This window comes from Melanotaenia boesemani, chromosome 14, assembly GCF_017639745.1.
Source record: "Melanotaenia boesemani isolate fMelBoe1 chromosome 14, fMelBoe1.pri, whole genome shotgun sequence".
Classification (NCBI taxonomy): domain Eukaryota; kingdom Metazoa; phylum Chordata; class Actinopteri; order Atheriniformes; family Melanotaeniidae; genus Melanotaenia; species Melanotaenia boesemani.
The window spans coordinates 22368438-22394925 of NC_055695.1; the positions used below are offsets into that span (position 1 = coordinate 22368438).

A 26488-nucleotide genomic window follows, 5' to 3' on the forward strand; every position below is an offset into this window, starting at 1 on the left:
TAGTGCAGAAATTATCGGGGGGTGGACAATACAAGTCAGAGATTATGTACAACAAGGTTTGAGCAAAGTTTTTTTTCTTTACTTATCAATTTATTTTACTACAAAGTGATGCAAAAGGTCTCAGAAACAGTATGTATCATATATTATACATATGGCATTAAAGGCCTAATGCTTCTGTTTTTTATTTTAATTTCCCACTTTGGTGGGCACGATGAAACCCTTGTGAACAAGTTAAAAATTCCATTTGACCTGTTAAAGTCGTTGGTGTGAAAGGTGGCATCAGACTAACATTTCTTTTTTTTTTTTTTTTTTGGTTTTGTTTCGTTTTGTTTTTTCGTGTTGGAGAGGCACACCTGTAGCCGTTTGGGTGTGGTGATTACAGGTTTATTACCACCAACAACAAATTTCTCCAGTTTCCTTTTCACCCGTGACATTTTCTCCACAAAGACTGAGGGACCTGTCACATATGATTCTTGCCACCTGCTTGTGGTCAGGTAAGTTTACCTGTTTTATTTTACTTAGACAAATGTATACACTACTGATGCATATGATTACACACACACACACACATACATATGTATATGAATTTAGCCACTACTGCTACAAAAATCGGGGGAAAAAAAGCAAGCCTTATAGTAAGTTGTAAAATTAAGTTTGAGGAATACAAACAGGAAAGTGAACAAATTTCTTTGTTTTGTTTGGATGCAAAGAAACATGAATGGATGGTCACTAATCACCAGAGCTGGACAATAAAACAACATTTTTGGAAATAGAAACTTGTTTTTCCTTCTTTTTGTCCTGGAGCAGTTCCACTAAAATGGATGGAAATACTTTGTTTTGCTGTGTCTTGCTGCTGAGCACCAGTTTGACGAGTGGTGAGTAAAGTGTTGATTCATTTTGCATTAAGTTGTAGTCCTATGATTTTATGTCTGACAAATGCCTTTCTTCATGATATTGTCATAGAGTGTCTCCAAAAAGACCATGGCATAAAGTAAATATACTGTATGGATCAACAAATCCTCAGATTAATATGACCATGCAGTACTTGAGCTTTTGTGTTCATACACTTATGTGGTAAGGTGATTAAAATGATAATAATAAATTGGCCTTATTTGTTGTGAAAGTGAACAGAAATTTGTATTTCAAGTTATTCAGAGTTAATCAGGCATAAGTCTAATTATTCTATAAGATTAATTAAATCTGATGTTACTTGTAGAATGAACCAAACTCTTAATCTGTTTGTTTAAGAATCAGATTTTTACTTTTGCAGATTTCAACTTTTTGAATCTTTTAAAAATTTGAATCACATCACTTAGAAATGACTGAATCTAACTGATACATTTTTCTTTAGGTTACGAAGAAGGTTTTATTAGACTGGCAGGAGGTCAAGATCACTCTGAGGGTCGCGTGGAGATATTTCATAGTGGAGCTTGGGGAACTGTGTGTGATGACAGTTGGGACATAAATGATGCCCGTGTAGTGTGTCAACAGCTCCATTTTCCCGGTGCAAAAGAAGCTCTAGAATCTGCTACGTTTGGCCAGGGTAATACGACTAATTCTGACTGCAGTGTGTGGAGCTCAAGGCAGTACAGTACAATGTTTGAAAAACACTAATGATGCTATAAATACTTCTCTTACATACAAGTTGCTAATAGCCATCTTGTCACTATTTGTCTTCTCATTTTGTACTAATTTCATGTTAGGGGAAGGCAACATATGGATGGATGATTTAGACTGCAGTGGAACAGAGACAGTGCTGCTTCAGTGCAGTTTTCCTGGGTGGGGGGTCCACAACTGTGGCCACGGTGAAGACGCTGGCGTTAGATGTAAACTTGGTAAGGCAACAAATTTCAGGAAGGAAATATACATCCACTAGAGAGGAGCAGACTCTAAAATCCTGAAACTACATCTCTGATTTACTGTGTACACATCAATCTCTCTCAGGGCCTGAGCCTTATAACAGGGATTTCCGTCGTGAGTATGCTTTGGACCACAATACAACTCTCTCTCATCAGCTGGGGGAGCTGTTTGACAGTGGACGTGACTGTGACTTAAAAATGTCCGTGTTGGTGGACAACAACATTGTGGAGACTATCTGTGCCCACAGAGTCATACTTTCTCTTAATCCATCCCTCAAAGCTTCACATCCAGACTTCAGCAGCCTCAGCATTGGTGCTTCTTCTGACTGTGTTCAACATGCCAATACGTTTGTCAGGTAAAGTACACGTAAGTTTAAACTTTTATATGAAGCCACACACTGAGTGTACACTCAACATCACATAGAGCTAATAAAAAGGTTTGTGTTTCAGATACTTCTACACGAGAAAAATAAAAATCACCCTACCCTCTGCCTATTGCATTCTCAAGATGGCTTCCGACTGGCATCTGACAGAACTTCAGAATGAGGCTGCAAATATTTTCCAACTTTTTCTGCCAGAGGACCTGACTTTCCACAGTCAGAGCTCTTTCTGGCAGTATGCAGTTCATACAGGTGACAGGGCTCTTCAAGAGGTCTGCCTCCGCTACCTGGCGTGGAACTGTGAGGCTCTGATCCAGTCTCCAGCCTGGACCAGTCTTCCGTTTTATCTGGTCAGAACTCTCCTTTCCCGCTCTGATCTTGTGGTGCGTAATGAAACTGTTGTTTTCCATGGAGTGGAAAAATGGGCAGCAGCTAACGGAAATGCAACCATCCCTGAGAATCTTTTGAAGCTCATCCGCTTCCCAATGATACCAGCTGAGGACCTGTACACACTTGATGCTTCACAGTATCATACCGGCAAGCTGCAGGGGTTTCAGTTCAATGCTCTGCCCTTCAGCATGCTGGTCAGTGACCTGACAGAGCAGCAGAATATCTACGAATCCAGGGTTTATATAGGACCACCATGGAGCTTCACATTCAGCACTCAGGAGATCAGAGCTTACAACCAGTCTGGTAAATACATCTTTCAGGGTCAGAGCATCAATAGCCTGACATCTGATTTCCAAACACCTGTTCATAACAGTGCCTACTTTGCTTTTCACACCATGCGCTGGAAAACAAGGGTATTTATCAGAAATGAAGACTGCACCAGAGAAAGTGTCACTTGCTCCTCTTTGCCAGCAGTTACTTTAAAGATTCAAGAAAAACAAAACAATTTACCCAGTGAAACGGAGAGGCATGTCCATTACAGAAATAAGCTCATTGTTAGGTGTGAAGGCAGATACGTGTCTCATGTTGGTGAATTGAATGATGCTGATAGTGACAGTCTTTTATTCCTTCCCAGCTCTGCAGAAGAAGTCTTTCCATGCCATTCAAATCTGTTCTCCTACCAAGTGGTGGTACGTCCTCAGTACTCATCAGATTAGTTTTATGCATTCTCAAGGAACTTCAGCAAAGGAAGTGCAGCATGTTATCCAATATTCACACTTGTCACACCTCTGATAAGCTGTCAACTGTTCCTTACTCAGGGGAACAGCTAAGCATGACTAAGCATGTCTTGCATTTACACAAGCTGTGTGGAATCGTTCAGTTGTTGGGCAGTTTGTGTTTATGTTGCCTGCCTTTGTCTTACTTTATCTTATATGCATTTAAGGCTCATAAAGAATGAAGGACAAGTGGTTTATATTCTTTAGTCTGGGAACTTGATGCTGTCTATGGTGAAATAAAAAAAAAGATTTATTGTATAACATTGGTGTTATATATGTTGTAACTTACACTAGCTAATAAGTTAGAAGTAAAAAGCTGTCTTACTGCCAACTGGGAGGTGCAGCCATCATTCAGCACAATGCTGATGTCCTAATGCAAACTCAGTACAATTGACAACATAAACCTCAGTCTGACATTTTTTCCCACAAGGATTACTAAATATGACTCAAATAAGACATAGCCTAACTTGTTTCATATTGTTAACAAATGATCTGCATTTAATGGCAAACAAAGCATTAAAATAAAACTTAGACTGCAAAACATTTAATGGAATACACAAATGCCAACGTTAAAGCCATCTGGGATCATCATGACAAAGCATGAAAATGGCAGGCACAACTCAAAAGAGTTTGGAAATGTCCACAAAGAAGCCTGCAGAACTATTCCTAAAGAAGTTTTTCTAAGGTGAGGGTGTGTTGAATAATAAAGGAGGTCAAACCAGGTACTGATTTTCAAGTTGACTAGAATTGCACAAACAGTTCTTGCCTTTAAAGACTTTATTTACATTTGTGTTTGTAACTGTTTTGATAAATTGCTGCACCTATTTCCTGCTTTCCTGGCAATAAATAAAGGCGTGAGGGTTGAAATTTCCTTTTCCCTGAGGGTAAAAGAAAAATTCACCCCTCATGCCAGAACATTTCCCTTAAAGTTTTCCTTAAAGTACAAACAGAATTTATTCTAACATTATTAAGGCTGTACCACACTATGATAGGCCAGTTACAAAATTACCAAACCTGCACATAGACCAAAGAATCTCACAGACAGTAAATGAATAAATAAATAAATAAATACGCAACAAATTTATATTTAAAAAAAAAAGTATTTTAACATGTATACTGTTTTCTCTGCCATTAAAATTGACAAAGCTCTTAAAATATTTCCCTAACAATGATGTTATTAGAAACAGAACCTGACACTGCTGTCTTCAAGTCCTATTTAAAGAAAAAGAAACTCATTTCAAAAAGCTAAATTAGATTTAAGCCCATAATAGCTCTCTCAGGCAAAAATTAAACAATGACAATAGATACTGCTCGTTATACAGGTCAGACATTGAATATCTGGAATAATTATTTATTTATTTACACATTCATCCACTTTGGGATTTTATGCATGTTGTAGCATGATAGTGAATCTCCTTCATTATATTAGAATAACAGATTTGGGTTCATTTTTGAGGGTGGACAAAAATATTTACTAAACATTAGTCTAATCTTGATGGACAAACATTTCATTGATAGGTGTAGATACAGAACCAAACTTTTTGTAATTAATGTTAAAAGTAAGTTAAGATAGTTTAAAATAATCTGTTATGGGTGAAAAAATCAAACAAGAGTTGGTCGTTTTCAATGACTTAAATATTCTGATGCCTGATTGGTGTTAATCCCAGACCTCAGCTGTCAAGTTTTTTCACATTGTTCCTTGTTTTATAGGCTAATTTACAATTAAAAAGGTTACATTTCGTCTTTCTTTTTTAAAGGAATTGTGTATTTTGATATAATAAACTGTAAATATTTTTATTGGACACCTTTGAATTTGTGAAAAAAATATAATAATAATAATAATAATAATAATAATAATAATAATAATAATAATAACACCCAATTTTTTACTGTAGGCCTATTTAAAAGTAGTGCCATGTGAAGAGGTCCGTACAGCCACCAGGTGGGGGTAATAAGAAGTGGAGGCGGTGAAGACACCGCTGGAGGTTTCCTGCCCTCCGCCGGCTGCTTTCCGTTAAATGTGCTTCTCTTTGGAAATATTAAGCACATATCGGTGCGGCGTAGGAAACCATAACATAACACAATGTATCGCGGGTCAAGGCCGCATGTTAACGCCACAAAAATCATTGTCTCCAGCTAATGTGTAAGGTTTCAAACACAGAAATGTCCCACGGTGTCCTGGATGCACTTTTAATCCGCCTGACAGACAAATAAACGCTTCACGTGCACGAGGCGACACTTGATTTGACCGGAGGAAAAGGAGAATACTCGCTACATCATTTACATTTAGTGACATTTATTTAGCCTCGCGTGTTCTCAATACTTCATCAGTTGAGTGTTATTTTCTCCCTCATAATTAAGATGATAAAAGAGAAATAATGACCAATAAACCGGCATTGCGCGTTACAGAAAGCCGCTCTAAGAAGAAGAACACAGGGAGAGTGACAAGGACGGGGAGAGGGAGAAAGAAAGGGGAGGGGAACTGACATTAAAGCAACACAACAAGGAAACTACACTGCAGAGCCACAGACGCCTTCATTTTATGTTTTTGAATAATAGCCGCAGCTAGTGTGGCGAAGTGTCTCTGGAATCAGCCCGGAGCTCCAGCCCGCACAGCCTCAAAGTGTCCCGGAAAAGGGCAGCTTTGGACCGAGTTGGATTTAAAGGCGCCCTCCGTCGCTTTCATAGATATGGGTGAGAATAATGAAAGAGGGCTTTAATTGTGATTCAGAGAGAAATTAACTGAGGAACAGCTGCATACAGGCCTCTTCTAGCGGACAGAGCCGTGCCCTAATGGGAGGTGGAGACAAAGGCCAGCGTAGCTTAGCCGTAATTAATACAATGCCAATTTAGATGATAGTTTGGCTAATTTTAGCCACTTGAGGTTACTTCAACTAGGACAGGATTGCTATCATTGTATCATGCTGCAGATGAATGATGCTGGCTGCTATTACAGAGGAGCTTTCTCTATGAAGCCATTCTCTTTACAACAATGGATATTTGCACTGACTTTGTTCCTGATGTAACTTTGATGTGTGAGCTGTTAGTCAGGTGCCTGGCTAATTTTAAAACCTAAGTGGTATAAATTTTTCACAAGAGGCTATTAAATGACAAAAACAAACAAAACAAAACAAACAAACAAACAAAAACATAAAAAAGCTAAACATTAAAATAATGCATCATAACAAGGCAGGAGGAATGATGTTTGGATTTTCATCAAACCCACATAACGCCCTGACCTGGTGTTCGCTCAGTATGTGAATATTTGTGTGTCTTCAGGCTCAGAGCCACCAAGCTCTCCACAGGTAGTGGATGATGGAGGTGAGGAGGATGAGGAGGAGCTGAGTGGCGGTGAGGAGGCAGACTTTCGGTCCAGCTCAGGCCGGGGCTCCCTGCTGACCCGGAGAGGCATCACCCTGCGAGTGCTGCTCAAAGATGGCCTGGTGGAACCGGGGGACGGTGTGTTGGCTATCCACTACCTGGTAATAACCCACAGAGCTGGTTAAGAATGTTGATATCCATTATTTACAGAGTACTGGAGCAGCACAACTCTAGCGAACCATTGACTTCTGTCTCCTCTGCTCCCTCAGGGTAAGAACTTTGTAGGAGACCTGTTAAATGATGGGAAGATCCGATGGGTGGAGACGGGCCAGATCTTTAACTCCCCCAGTGCTTGGGCAACACACTGTAAGCGGCTAGTTAACCCAGCCAAGAAATCCGGCTGCGGCTGGGCGTCTGTGCGCTATCGGGGACAGAAGTTGGTGCAGTACAAAACCACCTGGCTGCACAAGTATCAGCCCAGCGCAGACATGGTGAGAGTGATGACATTTCACCACGATCTAAATTTTTACTCAAAGGACCAAAATGTCCTTCTAAAGAGACTAAGTAAACAGAAATAAGAAGCTGCTTATAGGCTTTAGAAAGGTAATAGCTTGCAGCCTATACCAGAGAGAAAAAGTTTACTCTAGTCAGTTAGTGTATGCTTGGTTTTAATGGGAGATGACTCCTGACATACAGAAGAAAGAAAGGAAATAAAAAGAAAAAAACAATAAAAAACAGGAAGAAGCATAAGAACACTGGTTTGTTAAGAAAAGTAATGCAACACCTTCTTTTTGTCATTTATTTCTTGTTATGCCAGAGCCTGGTGAGTGAGGAAGATGATGATGAGGATGAGGAGGAAGGGAAGGCAGCAGTGCAGGCAGATGAGAAGAACAAGAACACCAAACCAGGATTACATGGTCTCTTCTCTTCTCTTCTCTTCTCTTCTCTTCTCTTCTCTTCTCTTCTCTTCTCTTCTCTTCTCTTCTCTTCTTAGAAGTTGGTAATGTCCATTTTCACTGTGTTACAGATGTTATGGTTTCACGGAGAACTGACAGAGAGAGGATTCCTGTCAGGTATTGCACCTTGGGTACCAGGGATGCTGCCAGGTACGGCCCTTTTCACGAATTTCCTGTATCCAGTTTGCTGTGCATGACATGAACTACAGTGTGACAGACACTTGTAATCTTGTCTCCTCAGAGATCCGCACACGCTGGTGGAGCTGTCAGCCTTCTCAGCCATCAACAGATTCCAGCCATTCAATGTAGCTGTCTCCAGTAATGTACTGCTGCTAATGGTAGGTGTTAACTTGTCCTAAAGGATGATGATTAGATATTGATGATGAAGTTAGGAGCCATAGTTATCTGAGTGTTGGCCTTTATAGGACTTTCATTGTCACCTGACCACCAGTGAGGTGGTTGGATACCTCGGAGGACGATGGGATACCAATACACAATGTGAGTGTGCCTCGAATCCCAGAAATAAGTACCAGAAAATTGAAGCGCATCTGTCTTCATCACCATCATCTCCATCTTTGTGGTTGCTTTGTTCCAGTGCTGACAGTTTTAAGGGCTTTCCCTTGTCGGACCAGGCTGGCAGACAGAGAATCAGCCTCTGCTGTTGAGGAGGAGGTAACTCATGAACAATCTGTTATCTGCACTAAAAGCATGTAAATCCTCTGCAGGAGACATAAATGTAAAAGTAAAGAAAACAACAACATAATTTACAACTTTCTCCCTATAGCAAAACAGTATTTGACAGCAGATTCTTTTCTTTTTATCACCGAAAACACAACAAGAAAAAAAGAAAAACCAGTTTTCAAAACATAAAAACAGCAAAAGCACAAGATTTCATAAGACATAACAATTTGTATAATTTCAGGAAATGCAAAATCATCCCTAACGCAACAAAAATGGAAATATGCTCTCTGAAATATGCTTTGAAACTGTAATTACTTTAGTTTTTAAATGAGTTGCTCTCTCTAACACAGTTGCATTTTGGACCCCAGAGCCACTGGGATTCAAAATGCAACTGCATGGACATGCAGCTAAAAGCATGTCCCAACTACATACAGTAGGTTTATTTTTAGGAAATATTGACAATTAAGTAGAAAAGCAATATCAATCTGATCTATTTTTTTGACCTACCACTCTATTAATTCTGTGTCTGTCATGTTTATTTTGTTCCAGATCTGTCAGAACCTGTTCATGCGTGGGCTGTCACTGGTGGGCTGGTACCACAGTCACCCGCGGGGACCAGCCCTGCCATCACTGCAGGATATCGACTCCCAGATGGATCATCAGCTGAGGCTGCAGGGCTCAAACAACGGCTTTCAGCCCTGTCTGGGCATCATCTGTGGTCAGTGTCTGTCAGATAGAATGCAGCAGGATAATGATGCAACACACTGTTAATCTGATTCAGTGATTGTAAGACTTAAGTATAAGAAATAGTGACTCACAAGTTGTTCTGCTCTCCTACATTGAATATGGAATGGAAAAATATGACAAAAGTATAAACACATGGTTGCAATATAAACTACAGAAAGAATAAGAGCATGATTAAGTATTAAGTAGTGTGCAGCTTTGTCACCATAGTTATTTGATAAATAGCTAACAAGTAGTGGAGACTGTTGCACTCAGAGCTGATGTGTAAATACTGATAAACTAAAAACAAAAGAAAATAAAAGAGCTTGAGCAGAGCCACTGTGCCGTCCATAAGCTGTTAAAATATGCTCATGAAGAGCAAACAGCTATTAAAAGTAAAAAAAAAACCTTCTGCAACAGGGACAAAATAAATAATTTTGAAGTCAAGAGGAAACAAATTTTAACCTATAATGTTGGTAACTTAGTCCCTGTGAGAAAAAAAAAAAAAAAAAATCATACACATTTAATGTGTATAACAGTAATGTATTATCAATAAATATTCATGTAAACTAAAACTTATATTTAGAATTCAGTTTAATTAATTTCAAACTAAACAAAACAGGCACATCCCAAATATCACCTACATGAAGCCACAGATTCATTGGTTGAAGCGTAGCAGCAATGTTGCTGAAAACACAGCAAACGAGGGTGAAAAGTAGAGATAGCAAAATTCTTTTAATATGTAAATGTGTTTTTCATTGGGATTTACTTTCACAAACTCCAGCCCACCCCAGGCATTATGTTTCTTCTGTGGGAAGAAACTAGCTAACAGCAGCAGTTAGCAGTCTCATGCAGTATCTTACCATAAAGGAGCCTCTCATGTTGGTAAACTACTTTACCAACATGACCATTTTTTTAGGAGGAAATTTGCTGAATCCAGAACATCATCAAGAGTTGACGTGAAAAAGCCTCCATCACACCATCAAAAAAAAAAAGGTTTCACCTTGGCTCAAAACTCCCACCTGCTGCTGTTGTTATGACAGAAACGATGCTGGTCAAAAACGTAGCAGAAAAACTAAAATTCGCTTTTGTCAGATGGCAGTTTACTCCAGGACAGATCAGATGGGAACAGATTTTGTTGAACAAGTTGTGGGAAAACTTAGAGATTTATTTTCACTCCAGCTGGATAAATCCACAAATGTGAGTGGAAATTGTCAACTTGTTGCTTTTGTTAGATACGGTGATAAAAATTATATTTACGAACATGTCCTGCTCTGGAAAGGTTTGGAGGGAAAATAACAGGAGAGGACATCTGTAGTGTTGTTGACAAACTTTTTGTTGAAAACAGTCTGAGCTTTTTGTGATGAGAAAAAATATCCACAGCTGGAAGGCGACCAAAATATTTTAAATCTGCTGTGTGTTTGGGACTTTACATACCAGCAGTTTGCTCCAGTTAAAACTGATTCTGTTTAATATGTTTCATTTGAGCTGATCTAAGATCTGTCAGTCAGGGTGGTTTCAACACACCCCCAGTGTGTTTTTTTCTGCAATTTTGAGATATAATTTTATTTATGAAGATTGTTTTTAACCATTACCATTTGGCTGGGTGGGTAACAAACTCAGACCATCAATTATTTTGGCTTTACTCAGCCTTTAATATTTGTTAAACTATATGATTAAAAGATCATGATATCTGATGTTAGGGTTTGCTGCAAGAGTAAATGTAAAATCAAAGATTAATTCTGTAGTAATAGAAAGATTAAGAATATAAATATTCAAATTTAACATTATAAAACAAAAAGCTTATAACTAAATTGTAGTTTATATCAGAATGAGACATGTGGTTGCTGATGCATATGAATGCAGCGCTGCTGTCATGAACCCTGGGCTCAGGCAGGTTTAGCACCATTTTGCTTTCCAACTTTTTTTTAGGTCCATATTACCATGGAAACCAAGGTGTGGCATCTACGATAACTCCATTCTGGGTTGTACCACCACCTGAGGTGAGGACAGGCCAAATTTTTACTGCTCAACTTCTTCTTTTTCGAAATTTTTGTTTCGTAGTTTATTAGGTTATTTATGTTAATTCTGTAAGACATTTGTTCTGATGTTTCCTCCATCATCATCATCATCATCTCTCTTTCTGCAGCAACGTCCTAATGACTACGGCATCCCTGTGGCAGTGGAGGTCACTTACGTACAGGACAACTTTCTCACCAGTGATGTTCTTAATGAAATGGTACCGATACTGGAGCTTTAGTCACGCGAAAGTAACTGTATTATGCATTTACATAAAAGCTGTAAATCAGAATTAAACATATTTATATTTCCACAACAGATGCTGCTGGTTGACTACTACAGGGCAGCTCCCGACCTCGTCCATTTCAACCAGTATTGGTGTCCTGATACGACAATGATGGATAAGATTAAGGTAGGAACGAGCTAACGACAAACAAATCCTGCTCACTTTATACTTTAACAAATAACAGCAGCGTGAACCTGATGAAATTCGTCTTCTTCCACAGGGCTCGCTGAGTTGTCACGCCCCCAAAGACCAGGCCTACTCCCAGATCTTAGAGCACGTCTACAGTCAGCTGAGCAACACGCACTGAGGTCTGCTCCGCATGCATGAGGCAGCCTTGCTCGGTCTCAAGCCGTTCCATTTCAAACACTTTACCTTCAGAGTGGACAGTTCAGGTGTGACAGATTTACAATGTAAAATCTGCTTGAAAAACATTTAGATGCCTTCGTCATGCTTGAGGGGTACTTAATTTTGATGCATTGTTACTGGAAGTTGAAACACACTTAAGTGACTGTGGCGGTGCTAAATCTGTGAAAATAGCTGCTCCTGGAGGTTGTACTCTATTTATTGACAGACATACAAATGAAAGCAAATATCCAATCAGAACAGGAGAGAATAGGAAAAATAATTCTTGACAGCCGGGACATCATGTAGAGGAATTTTACAGATTAGAAATCTGTATGGCTTCCTACCTTTTTGGACCTATGTACAGGCTTAAACTGTTATTGTCTTTTAATTGCCTTTAAAGACTAAACCAATGGAATAGTGGCGGGGGGAAAAAGTGAAAATAAGTAGTGCAAATACAATATACTACATTATCAATGTATGCAAAGGTGTGTATTTAAACTTAACTGTACTCTCCGATAGGCTTTATTCATGTTTTTGCTACTTAAGTTAATGGGTTGTCAAAGTTAATCCACTAGTCTGATGAAACAGGTATGTGTGTTGCGCGCTGTGTTGTGAATGTGCCTATCTACTGTCTCCCTATCAGGTTCTGTGACATTTGTCCTGTTAGGACACATATTTGCTTCCTCTTGACCTGTACTGTATTTATTACTGTGTATTGTGTTATACACGTGAGGACAGAGCAATGCCTTAAGCCTGCTGATTGACCCACCAAGCATTAAAACATACACACTGGAACTATTTAAACAAGACTGACTGTTCTTCGTTCACTTTAGTCTAGAAATATTCCTGAAATCAGAGGAAACCTTCCTTTTGTTTTTTTCCACTTGGTTCAAAGTTATAAAATACAACAGTTACACAACATTTACATATTTTCTTTTTATTTACTGTAAGAATGGGGGAGGCAGGGAACAAGGAAGCTCATACAAATACTGTGATAATAAAAGACAAAATATTGCAGTTAAATTTTCTATATTCATACCAAAAGTAAAAAGACAACTTAAACCTAAGATATACACTTACAAGGTGTAATACAGGACTACATGCAAGGATAAATTTAAAGGTTTTAAGATCTTGTATATAAAAATAATACTATAGAGAGCTATAGTGATTTGATGGTTTAAAAGAGAATTTAAGACTGATTAAAAAATTAAATACATAGCCCTTTGGGAAAAGAAAGAAGTGGGACTTTTTTGTTTTAGACATGGATTCAACTTTAAAAGAACCACCAAAACATAAAAATAAAAAAAAAAAATCTATAGTTTCCCCTGGTAGGCGGCTGATAAGACTAAACATGTTGCGGAAACTGTCTGTAGTGTTATTGATGTGCAGAAATAAGCACCACACATGCATTTTTATGATAACACCAAAAACTGCCAACGGCTAAAAAATAAGATACAAGCAGAAAAAGAAAATGTTCACCATTTCTAAGAAGCTGGGTTAGATTTGGTTGCTTTATTAGTTGGGATACGTCCCCCGGTTTCTTTTCCAAAGGCACTGAAATAAAACAAAAGCAGATTTTTTTCTCTCAATGGTATGACCCACACAGCACCTCCTATTGCCCTTAGCCCTGAACTACATACAAGTATTGAGATGTAGTAAGGTCAGAGATGTAAACACACAAGATGAGGACCAAACTCAGGTGTAGGGAGGGTGTGGCCAGCAGCATGGAGTGACAAAAAAGAGAGAAAAGAAAGGATGTGAAGCAGAGAGATACTGCAAAAAATAAAACAGCAACATTTCTGACATTCACAATTATAACTTTTTTTCCTCCCACATCCCTGACAAAAGAAAAATCAACTGGATTTAGGAGTAAATGTTTGGTAACAAAGGTGGTCCACATTGATCCAAATCTATCACAGCTTGCAATTATGTTTCCCTTGATGTTTTCCCTTTTCATTCAAGCTCCTTCCCTCATACTGTGCAGTTTATGTTGGATAACACTCCTCCTGTAGGTGTGGGCTGTAGCAAAGTCCAGAACAAGAATCCAGCCTTGTCCAGACTGATAAAACATCAGTCAGCCCAATAGAACAAGTGAATTTAATTAAAGTCATTGTGAATAATCAGAGTTAAATGGTTAAATGGACTAAGACAAGTTTCACATTCTCTCAAGACATGAGGGCAGACGGTAACAGCAGGACAGTTAGCGATGAATATAAAAGACTGACTTGCTGCCAGCAGCTTCGTCTATTCAGGCACTGAATGGAGTTAACTGGTGCCTACAACAGGGCTCAAAAGGCTGAGAAAAGGAAGAACTTAATACTATGGTAAACAGGTAAAAAAAGAAGACATGGATATATGGCTGTGCCACATAATCAATAGCAGTTTAACAAATAGGAGCACGAAGATATGTTTCTATTGCATTTTAAAGTATTTTTGGCTCTGGTTCCTCTATTGAACAGACTAGCAGACATCAATCACACAACTCTTTTTTTTTCTAGGCATCAAACATCTGTTTTAAGTGACGAAAAGGTGCAACCTCTGCATTTAACTTTGGGTCTTTATGTAAAGGTGAAGTGGCTCTGTCAAACATCAATCTCATTTGAAGACCAAGGTGCAATTACAACATTTTCTCACATGTTTTTAACATGAAAACAAAGGGACAACAGTACGTCAGGCCTGTTGTGTGCCAAATTTTAACCTTAACTTGGGTCAAAGAATACATATTGCAATTAGACCAAAACTTCAAAAATGTTTCAGATTACAAAGAGGAGTCTTATTTTTCTGTTTCCCATTAGAATATAAATCTAATTTAACTATGTAGTTGTGCTGTTGTCCTTTAGTTGTCATGTAATTCTCGGTCAGGCCACAAGATGGTATCAAGGTATAAATTTCAGTCCTCTGGAGGCATTAACATAACTTTCATTTTTGAAATGACACAGTTCAGTCAATATTACACGACGTTACTCTTGTCTAAAACACTGACTGAATCTTAGACTGCAGTCACAGAAAAAACATAAGGATCTGTCGCCCCAATAATTGAAATAATAGAATTGAAAACAAACACTGTTGCATCATTTATCTGTGGTTAAAAAATACTTGTTGCTTATAAATATGTGATCAGTTAGTCCTCATAAATTCTTCTCATTTTCAGAAGAATAACGACCTGTTGCCTTAGTCCTAGTCTGGATATTTTAACCTTTACATGAAACAAGTTGACATTCTGGCCTGAGATCGTTTCCAGATCCCGAGGTGACAAAAAGTGCTCATCTGTGATGATGATGATGATGGACCTGAAGGTGAAAATAAAACCTCTGTGGACCGTTCATGTCATCGCTTTCTCCCTCTCTATTATTTCTACTTCCTCTCCCCTCATCCTCTATAAATCTCCTCTTAGCCCTCTATCTATATTAGTGTGGTAACGGAACAAGGACCTCAACATAGTTGAGAGGGAAGAATCCTGACTGGCCGTTCAGCATGCCCTCGTACCAGTTTTCATCAATCTGATTGGTCAGGATGATAATATCACCCTCGTGGAAGCCCAGCTCTCCTTCGTTCTCTGGTTCAAAGTCGTACAGCGCTTTACAGCTCGGCTGCTCCGGGGCTGAGAAGAACAAGTCGGAAGACAAAAGATGAGAAGAACAGCGATAACAGACTCAAACAAATCTAAATACCCAGACACAACAAAGGCAGCAGTGTCAGCTTTAGGAGAAGGAGGCTAAATTGCACGTGTTAGCCATGTTATTGTGTATTGAGGTTTACAGTATACATATGTTAGTATCACATCAACAAATCCAAATATAAGATGAGTTCAGGAAAACACAATCTTTGATCATAAACTAAAACATCCTCCAGCACCAGATTTCTGTAGGACCGTTAGTCTGTCCTCGTTCTCTGCTTTCTCCTTCTGTCCCTGTGACCTCACACAGATCCGCTGCGCTCTGCACGCAGACAAACTAGGCTTTTTTGTTGCCAAACAATTTTCTCATTGTATCAAGTTCACCCAACACACTGCTCAGTAGGCAAGAGATGGGGGAAAGCTCTGGTTGCTCATTCTACTGTATCAGTTCACAAGGGCAAAAAAAAAAATCATTGTACACTTAGTGGAACATAGAGTAGCTTTTTTTCCAGTAGATTTTTTTTCAGAAATAATTTATATTACAAGAGGCTACACAGGAAAAAATAGTTTGGAAGACTCCATCTGCAGCAACAACCCTGGATTTGAAAATGGAAATCCTTTCAGAAAAGTCTCAAAGGAAATTTTTCTCTTTCTCACACACAGACCAGATGATCTATGTTTCCATAACTATGCAAAATAACAGGAAAGATGAAAATAAAAAGTAAAAATATTAATACAACAAATGAATTAATTTGTAGAAGAAATGAAGGTAAGAAGTGAGACAAAGACTTCAGAACTCGACTGCATTTTCTGTACTTGGTATGGCTTGATTTAAACAGCTAGCACATAATCTTAGTCATAATAATATCAAAACTACCCGAGATACAACTACAATAACTGTAATGAAGGTAAAAAGTGTTTTCTTGCTGTTAAAACTCCAGCAGCTGCACACCACTCATAACATAATTTCTGTAACTACTACTACTAATACTACCATTTAATAGTTGGAAGTTCCCTCTGTGATAAGTGTTTTTCATTTATTTAGTTTAATTATTCATATAATGTTTAAGATGTTGAACACTCTCAGAAAGCTCAAGTTAGTGTATAAAAACCATGCATTCAAGGTTAACCACTTCAGGGCCAGAACTTCTGCATCTAGTTTACAATATAAGTAGCAGCAGATGAGCAAAAGGGAAATAAGACTTTAGTAAATTCCAGCTGTTTATCTACTGATTTGTGCAAAAAAGACAAAAACAAAAACAACCAAACCCCCCAAATGAGAAGCTGCTACTTCCTATGTCTCACTTTAGAAAGTGTGCACACACACATGCACTGGACCATTCCAATAGTACAACTGTGACAAACAACCAACACAATCTGTAACTCACACAATCCTGGTTTCCGAAAGGACAATGTAGTCAAATGAGACGGCAACGCTGTTGATACCACAGGAAAGAGGAACAAGGTCAGTCAGAGGGAGGCCAGCCAGATAACAGGGCGGGACACACTCCCACAGACACACTTTACTCTCTTTCACACCATACATATGTCCATTTTGTCAACAGGTTAAGTTAAGTTAGTTCAGCATTTGGAAAGTCAAACATTCACCGGATCCAATCATTTACAGACTCCATCAAATAGATAACAAAAAATAATAAAATAAACACTGAACATGTTTCACATTTTTCTACTCTGTGTTACAGACTGGTTGCAGTTGTTGAGCAAACATGCTGACAATGAGCAAGATGTTCAGTTTAGTTTGTCAGATTTTAAATGAGTTTAATAGAGGCCTGCTACTTGGGCTCAGTCCATCTGGAGCTTGCAGAAGCAGCTGGATGTTTCTGCTGTGGCAGATTTCCAAAGATTTAGCAAAGCTTTGAGAGTGAATTACTTGGAAAGATTAATACAAATGAAAGGGTGTTTTTTTGTTTTAACAAGGCACTGTTAACAGCTAGCAAAGTTTAAATCATTTTTGTGTTTATGATAAAACAAAAGATTGTTGATGATAATATAATCTTAGTGGTTTCTTACCCGAGTTGCGTGAAGGTGGAGGGGCCATTGAAGTTGGGTAACCACCATTTGAATGGTTGTTGTCTCCAAAGTCAAAGATAGGTTTGGGTTTGGGTGTGTACTCACGCCTTGGCCGAGACTGGGCTTCATTCATCCTGTTAACAAAAACTTATTAGTTTCAGTCACACATTCCAAACCCTTCCCCAAAAAAATGTTTGACTGAAGTCACTATGATTGAATCAGTGCTAGGATTGGAAGAGTTTCAGGCAGAACACTGCATGCTGGTATTTATATAGCTTTAGATTTCATTACTTCACCCACCTGTCACGCAGTTTGTCTGAAAGCTCCTCCAGCACTTGTACAGCTTGTCTGTGGTATTGCAACTGGGACTCCACCAGAGATGAGAGCTGGCTCACCTGCTCTATCTATATACAAACACACACAAATAAAAAACATATACATCTACAACACAGTTTACATCTTGCCACTTTAGTGATTTTAATTGATAAACAAAGTTAAAAAAAAGCCCTCTAAAATATGTACAATGGCTTCCAGGAAGAACATTACTATAAAGCAAATGCCTAAAACAATTATATATGACAAACAAGGCCTGCTTATTGTCTAATTAAACTGGTCTTAAGGTACAATTCTATGAAAGATTAAACTAATTAACTATAACTCCCAATAACGGGAGCTGGACAATTAGATGTTGAGTTTATCAATACGTCCTGCTAACGCAGTAATGTGGTACCAAGTATTTGGGCAAAGTCCATCTCCTATCTCATGCAAAGGTAATTACGTAGCCATAACTTAACCTACAACTCCTAACTTATAACTTCACTGTGACCAAATATCTAGTTTTTTAAAAACCAACTGCATTAATTTGTGTTGTAGTTCCGAAAGCTGATTTTTCTATTTTCACATTAAATTTTAACTACCATATTTGATTCACTTAGTTATAATGAATGAGAAAACAAGAACAGAGAAATAATAAGAAACCTTAAATAGATGCCCTCACACTTGTACTGGCCATACTTAACTATCTCAATACTGATATTACAGGTCTGACTAATGAAGTTTGTTTGACATTTGGGTGGGTCTGCACCAAAGTTAAAGTACAACAGCAAAGCAAGTGATAAAGTGTTTCACAAAGTTGCAGCATTTGGTATGATAAGGCGGCCCAGGCTGAAATAAACTGGGGTTATGTTTTTAATAAATTTTCCTCCACTACAATTTAAGTGGATAAACAGCGGAAAGTAGAATGCTGACAGAAAAACACTTTCAAATGTTATCACAGGTCTTTTTAAAGACGAACACAAGGCAGTGCAGGAATTTAAATTATACTCCACCAGCTCATTAAAAGGTAATAAGTCCTTACGTCAGTCTCCAGCAGGTTGTACATGCTGGTTTCAGCCACTTCCTTTGACTCATGAAACTTCTCCAGGGCCTGTCGAACCTCCTCATCTGGTATCTTGCCCTGACGCTTCTTTTTGTAGTCGTAATCCAGGCGACGGCCTTCGAGCTTCTTCAGATGGTGCTGAATTAGCAAGAGCCAAGATTTGGTTAGCTTTTTTAAAGAATGAAAATCTTATTGAGAGTTAAGATGTAGTGTGGATTATCACATGAACATCTGTTGTCTGTCAGCTGAAATCTGAAGTGAAAACACTGAATAAAAGATTTGGTATCAGAAGTATGCGCATCACATACCTGTATCTCTCTGAGGTCCTTGTCACAAAGCCCTTGTAACGGATCAATAAAGTTCTGTTTCACATCGATGTCTAGAGAGTCTTTAACTTCTGCCATTCTCTTCATGGCCTCTCCTACATCCACGAGGGCTCCACCTGAATCACACAGACAGTTGAGTGACAATTACCAGTGTTGCACCACAAAATTCAATAACCAATATAAATTATTCACACTTGAACAGATGATGTCTGTTGAAGTGTGAATAATAGATATTGGTGCAATCAATCATGTGCATGAAGAGTGTAATACCTAAAACACACAGAAGAACACTGAACCATTTGGGTGCAATCTATCAATGAGCATTTTAATTAAACCACCGCCTCTGAAGTATACCCTTTGAAACAAATATTTACACACATCAGTGCTCCTCTGCCAAGAACGTACTGCACTAAACCACAAAACACATATCTTACCAAAGTTAGTGTCCTCTCCGAGTTCCCGCCCATACTTGGCCATACACTCTCCTAGCAGCCCCTCAGCCTGAGGATAGCCTGGGTTCTTCACCTGGCCACGGATCTTAGACATGGTGTTCAACATGGAAAGTTTGGCTCGTGATGCTGTGGAGGTAAAGGAAAGTGAAATTGATTTTGATCTCAGCGGTGAAATAAGTTAACGCATGCCAGCAAGATTTTTTTTTTCTCACCTGGGTTGGGTTGCAGGTACTCTGATGTTTTGGAGATCACCTCCACTACTGCTTTACTGGTCACATCTACCTTCTACAAAACACAGCGAATGTACACACAGCTTTGCAACAAAACAACTAGTCACAAACCACAAGAGAGGAAATCTGATGCCATACGTAATATGTAGTGCAATACTGCAATATAGTATATTTTTCTTATAGCGATATTTTAGTAATATTAAGAGTATTTTTCAATTTTTATACAATGCACATTTACATTTGAACTGGGTACAGTTTAATTGTTAAAATTTTATTGTATGGTCTGTTTTTCTGCAAAAAATATGATCACGAGTCACATAAACAAAAAATAAAAATAAAAAGCTTTTTGCACTGCAACAATACCTAGAGCAAGATTTTAAACCTTTCAAAACTATAAGAAGATGTTTCCCTTACCCGTTCCAAGTCTCTGAAGTCCTCATCCAGTTTAGTTCCTTCTGCACCACCAACTTTCTCACTTACCATCTAGAGATGGGGAGAGAAAGCGAGGGAGAGCAGAGAAAGGATAAGGAATGACAAAAATGAGAGCAAATGCAGTAATGCTGCTCATAAGGTTCTGATTTGAGTGAGAAACAAATCGACACACATTCCTAACATACAAATGCCTGCACAGCGCCTGTGCACTCAAGAGGATGCAAGGATGAACATTTTATGTAGCAAGGTGCATACGAGAAGCACAGCTTCCTGTATGCTAATCTGTGATGTGCAAACTTAAACTTAACTCTTTATATGACTCAAGTAGAGTTATGAGAAGAAAAAATAAATAAATAAGGGTAACTGCAGCACAACTCTGATCAGCATCATGATATGTCATGCACAGTGGGTTACTTAACTTCACAATTCTGATGTCAAATTGTATACAATGGCTTAAATAGATTACAGATGTCTTGAATAAAAAGATTTTCATATGTAAGAACTATCAGCATGTTTACTGGCCACAGAAAACTAAACACTCTTCTATGTCTGTACTGTAGTAGTATTAATGAAGTTAAATTACTTTAAGCTGCATTTCCAACTTTGGCTTTAGAATAATTACAATTAGGGATGCACGATATATCGGCATTAATATCGGTATCGGCTGATGTTAGCCATTTTTTAACATATCGGTATCGGTCCGATAAGCAAAACTGGGCCGATATTAACAGCCGATATTTATTTTTGTATAATTGCTGATTGTGGACGTGTGTTGGAAGGTTTGGCCATGCAGCCATGTTTGGACATGTGACAGCAATGCAGCACTACATTGTGGGATGTAACTGAAGCAATTTCAGCTGTGTGGTAATTTTTCACGGTGTAAAAAGAAGGTACTCAAAAAGCAGTATGCAATATCTGCAAAGTCGAAGTAATGCGAGGAGGATGCCGTGTCAACTCATATAGCACCACAAATTTGATATGTCATCTGAAAAACTGCCATCCAGAACTTCACAAACAATGGTGGGAAGCTAACACCCCTAATGTTGGCTTTATTTTCACTTTGTACAGAATTTGATAATCTTAAACCTTTTAAAACAAAATACATATATCGACATCGGTAAATATCGGTTATCGGCCATAACAACAATATTAATATCGGATATCGGTATCGGCCAAAATTTTCATATCGGTGCATCCCTAATTACAATCTTAACTGCTGGGCTACATGACTCCATGTCTGAGTTTCTCTTGTAGATGAGAAGCATAAAAATAAACACCCCTCCCATCACCAGCAGCAAGGTTGGAAAATGGCATGCAACAGTCATTTGTCATGGGGAGTTTGAGAGCTATTCTGTAAAGATCAAAGCCAACCACAAAGACTACCGTGTTGTTTGCTGAGGTTTCTGCTTTAATCCCGACCACACTACATTTAATGACAATAAATCTCCATAATAAAACCAGGATGTCAAGAACCTGTGCTTCTCCTACATGTTAAAGTTCTGACAGAGGCTGTAAAAACTCTAATATTAATATTTAATTAATCCTGCTCCAGTAATAAAGGAATAGTCTAAAAACTAAATGAAGCACTTTTTAAATTTGTTATGTTTGAAACCAAAAACTGAATTATGCATATTACAATAACAGTTAGCTCATCTTTTAGACTTAGGTTATTGGGTTTTAACAAAATTCATAATCAGAATATTAAAAAGAACACAGCCAGCAGCAGCTGACAAGCTTTTACTGGTTTCTTTAAACTACACTGATGTCTCGCTGCTGTTTGCAGAAAACACATGGCAGGAGACCTTAAGAGATTCTGGTCACAAGTAAAGATGCCGACCGAACAAGCAACTACTCAAAATTTATCTTCCTTCCTGTGGTTTATGATTGCATTTTACCCCACAAAAATTTGAAAAGTAAATTTGTCAAGTTCATTAAGATGTAAGAAAATAATCTTGCTACACTTGAAGGCTTAGGCTGAAGTGACTTGTTGGCCACCAAACAACAGAGTACAAGATTATTATTTACATGTACACCAGTGTTAAGAGACTCCACACAAGATATTGTCATAAGCTAGTTTTGGTTTAAACAGAACAGAGGGATCACTAGACAACAGGCATCCTTTTCATTCTGACTTTTGTTAAACACTTGTGTATCATCTCAAATTCTAATCAAACCTCGTTTTGGCTTCAGATGACAGAATGATTTATACTGATAGCAAAAACAGCTAGTGGGGGAAAAAAACACCCACAACGCATTTTTCTGTGGGTTGAAACGCCCTCAAAACACACTTGTGCAACAACTACAACGCAGGTTTGCTTCAGGTTACCGTCAATGTTACAATCATATGCTTGTCAAGATTTAGAGTGAAGAATTACAAGGGTAGCATTTGCTGTATGATACCTGATTAAAGAGAATAAATTGAAATTAATGCTACAAGCATAAAATGATGTAGAAAAAGTGAAGAGATCAAAGCTGGATAAAAAAGGAGCTATCACAAAACCTGAGCAAACCACATATCAAGAGGAAGTTTTTCAGCTGATCAAAACATCAGCAAGCTTAATGGAAAGACATTAAGCAACTTTTTCTGGTGACACATAAGATGCCATACTTAACCTCTTCCTCCAATCTTACTACACTTCTGAGAAACATGTGCCTACTCTTAAGTATTATCCCTGCACCACATATTTAAATAGCAAATTCTGACTTACACGTGGTGATATCCAGTAAATCAGGAAACCACGTTATGTTCACTTAGACAGCTGGACAGTGCGGATAAAAGTTGTTTGTTTTTTTTTCCCAAAACATACAAGGCTATAAAAATACATAAAAACAAATAACACTATTAAGTTTTAAACTTTCATATTAAATGTTAGATTTTTTTAAAGTGCATATTGTTCAGTGATTTGAAAAATGGTCCACAAAAGTATGATAATCCAAATGTTTAAAAAGGAGAATACATCATTAAAAAGTAACAAAAACATCCACATAATCGCACAGTCATTATTGTCATATCAGTGCTTAATCTTTAGCTGCATCTGTAGCATCCTGTCAGCTGCTTTTAACACTAATGCCATTATCCCATAACCGGCACCTGTTAGTAAATTATCTTCATTTAGAGTAGTAAAAAGCAATGTGAGGATTATAATATAAACATCATTCCTGTAAACTAAAATCAGATCGGCACCAAACTCTAGTCTACATTTTTATCAGAAAACTAATCCCGTATGATCTAACTGTGTCTTAACATCCAGCATGATCTGCATGTTACAACAAGGCTGAGCTAGATGCTTACAACGTATGCATGTCTAAAGACTCCTGTGGCTTCGATTCAGACTTGTTCCTGTAAATATTAGAAAAATCTGCTTTAGATATCAAAATTTCCATTAGAGTTGCTTTTTGATAATGACTTACATCTCAATAACAATCTTGCACAAACAGTTTTTGTGATGTTTACTATTTGCTTTTCATAAGCCTGCCTTGCATGCATCTTCCACTGCAATTGTATCATTAGATGACTTATTAAGTATTATCTTTTTCTTAAGATTCTTGGATATTCCCCATGATAAGCCACCCTTATCTTGGGAGTACTTTTTCCACAACTGGCAATTATTTCCACACAAATCCTTTTAGGTTCAGGTTAAAGATTCTGCCTTAAGTGGAATCCTTTTAAAAGGGCACAAAAAGAAAAATGGACACAGTGAAACAAAAAAACATGTACGTGTGAGCTACAAGGCAAAGATTTCATTTTCACGGCCAACCTCCTGCATACCTCTTATGTATAAAATCTTAGCTATGTGGAGTGTTATTGAGTCTCATGGAGTTTTGGCAAGAAAAACAGCTGCAATGCAGTCAGATCTGGGGAAAGCACACTCTGTCCACCCCCTTCACCGCATCATTCTTTGGGTCACTTCTCATGCACTAATCCACTTATGCTCTTCTCTGCTAATCATTGTCATTACAGTCAATACCAACAGTCCTGACAGGACAGCTTCTACATCAACTTATTTTTCCTTGCTATGAAACCCAACAGAGATCTGAGTGTGTTCCTGGCAGGAAACTGGGGCAGAAACCAAATGTCTTTCCTGCTTAGATCAGCAGGAGTAGGAAGAGAAAAGAAACAGAAAAAATATTTTAACCGTCCCCTCCCATAACTGAGAGTTGACACAAATTAAAAACAGTCTCACTAAGGTTGAGACACAAAATCGTTATGAGTTGTAAACAAACAGCTTGAAGGGGTATTTATAATGCAGTGGTGTGCAGGGCTTCACTCCTCTGCTGCACATATCGATCTGACTCGCAGAACAATAGACACAACTGGAAAATAGGTGACTAATACTGAACCCTAATGGGAAGATTTAGCCTCAAAAATATGACAGAAATATATTTCCATAGATTCTTCAAAATCGTAACTGTACATTTCTATCTTGGCTTAGTGTCGCAGTGTTTTTTTCTGTTTAAAAAACAGAAAAAAGAAAGAAAGAAAGAAAGAAAGAAAGAAAGAAAGAAAGAAAGAAAGAAAGAAAAAAGCAAAAGAAAAGAAAAACTCCGAGATCCTGACTCACCCGGGAGTCCCTTCGGCTAACAAAACAAATGTTTACCACAGGATGTGTGCTTAATTTATTATTCAACGTTAGGTAACTTAACAAGGAAACCCCAAAACTGGCATGGCTAGTTGCGCTAATTTATCTAAGCTTAAAACAAACACAAAAGATGCATATAAACTTTTATGGTAAGTTTTTTTATATAAAGAATACAAGCAGCCAACTAAAATTAATGTTAACGTTTCACACATTGGCAGAACAAGTTTCTATACATAAACACATTCAGTTACATAAACGAAGCGTTATTGACACTGGCTTATTCTTTATGTTAGCTTATTATGCTAAATTAGGCTAGCTGCTAACGGTTCATGACAGTTGCTAGCGGCAAGAAAGTTTTACAAACCTGACTGGCTTTATAAAACTGCTTTTTCAAACCCGCTACAGACATTTTGAACCGCGACCGTCCTCAACGTCCAACGGAGGTGTAAATAAGTCACGATATACCAAAAGTTAGCGATAAAGTTTGTCAGAAAATGGGCCAGTGCAAAAAAACGCTTCGGAGGAATCATAGGACTACACAGCCGTCACTCGAAGCTTGGACACGCCAACTGACCACGTCCACGTCGAGTGATTCCTCTAACTGTCAAAACAGATAACGGAGCAAAAAGGAATAAATCAACCCAAATCAACACTGGTATCCCCTATACTGAGAAGGCAAAATAAACGCTGTAGTGTTCACGAATATGTTGCAACGAGTTTCAAATCTGAACCAACCACTTGGTAACAAAAATCAGTTTTCCGAGTTTACATAGAAGACACATCCTGGCTGTAAACTTGGTGCACATCGCCTCCTGCTGGAGGTAGTAGGCAAATACTTTTTTTTCTTCTTCTTGTCTGTAGAAATTGTGCTGCGTTGTATGGCAAGTCTCCCAACAGGGAAAATCCCAAAACAAAGCCATCACCAAGTTGAATTTCCTTCTGGTAACAACAAAATAACAAGAAAATAAGATATGGCATCTTGCCCTTGGCATGACCAGGTAATGTTCAAGTAATCGTCAAAGGTGGGTAATGAAGAGACCACTGTGTGTTGTATCAAAATATCAGCATCTGATGGTATGAAACAAGTTATAACGCTACTCATCTTGAACACAAAGCCTGCTGATTACGTTAGAAATAAAAATAACAACAAAAAAAGAAGGTTAGAAATGTCATAATTTGGAGCATAAACTTCCCTTCCGAGGTACCATAAATGTGGCATTATACGACCTTTTCCTTCTAAAAACCTTCCATGAGTTTGAAAAAAAGGGAGAGGAAGAAGAAAACATACAACTAACCGACTCCACCATGTGGGCCTTGGCCTAGTTTTCCTGTGGTTTTATTGAAAACACACTTTTACAATGAAGCAAACCACTCACAGAAATGAATAACAAAGCAGTCACTAAACACTAAACAAGGAAATTTTGAAAATGCTTTGCCCCCCCAATTGTTTACTTTTATTTTGTTATACTTTGATTTTGAACCCATTAAGGCCCGACCCATTAAAAAATGGTAAGAAAGTTCAATTTTTTTTTTTAAATATAAGGTCTTTATTTGACCCTTTAACAAAATGTGACAAAAAAATGTACATTTTTTTTAGAAGGGATATATACCATTTATTACCATGTGATACATTAAAAATATTCTGGGTATCTATTAGGGGACATAAGACAAGTATCAGATCGTGTTCAACAGGATTTTGAGCAAAGT

At 38.0% G+C, this 26488-nt stretch overlaps 3 protein-coding genes across 4 annotated transcripts; 2 read left to right on the plus strand and 1 right to left on the minus strand.

The window, feature by feature from the left end:
• The first annotated feature begins 350 nt into the window (after positions 1-350).
• LOC121653236 (galectin-3-binding protein B-like) lies at positions 351-4217 on the plus strand. Of its 2 annotated transcripts, none has more exons than XM_042006572.1 (6): positions 351-494; positions 711-875; positions 1352-1543; positions 1704-1835; positions 1945-2215; positions 2310-4217. In XM_042006572.1, the coding sequence occupies exons 2-6, from the start codon at positions 818-820 to the stop codon at positions 3343-3345; spliced, it is 1689 nt and encodes a 562-aa protein (XP_041862506.1). In that variant the 5' UTR covers positions 351-494; positions 711-817; the 3' UTR covers positions 3346-4217. The 2 variants fall into 2 exon arrangements, with proteins under 2 accessions (XP_041862506.1, XP_041862505.1); XM_042006571.1 differs by having other exon boundaries at positions 808-875.
• A 1659-nt stretch (positions 4218-5876) lies between these two features.
• On the plus strand, positions 5877-12531 carry mpnd (MPN domain containing). The gene is made up of 13 exons (XM_042007373.1): positions 5877-6099; positions 6685-6887; positions 6996-7217; positions 7544-7643; positions 7754-7832; positions 7924-8020; positions 8108-8180; positions 8278-8354; positions 8913-9081; positions 11019-11089; positions 11236-11325; positions 11425-11517; positions 11612-12531. Exons 1-13 carry the CDS (start codon positions 6096-6098, stop codon positions 11696-11698), a joined length of 1365 nt encoding a protein of 454 aa, XP_041863307.1. The 5' UTR covers positions 5877-6095; the 3' UTR covers positions 11699-12531.
• Positions 12532-12657: 126 nt separating this feature from the next.
• sh3gl1b (SH3-domain GRB2-like 1b) lies at positions 12658-25535 on the minus strand. Its single transcript, XM_042006022.1, has 9 exons — positions 25146-25535; positions 20184-20252; positions 19752-19824; positions 19522-19665; positions 19070-19203; positions 18741-18899; positions 17684-17787; positions 17384-17517; positions 12658-15337 (listed from the first exon to the last, which is right to left on the minus strand). Exons 1-9 carry the CDS (start codon positions 25188-25190, stop codon positions 15144-15146), a joined length of 1056 nt encoding a protein of 351 aa, XP_041861956.1. The 5' UTR covers positions 25191-25535; the 3' UTR covers positions 12658-15143.
• Positions 25536-26488: the final 953 nt, after the last annotated feature.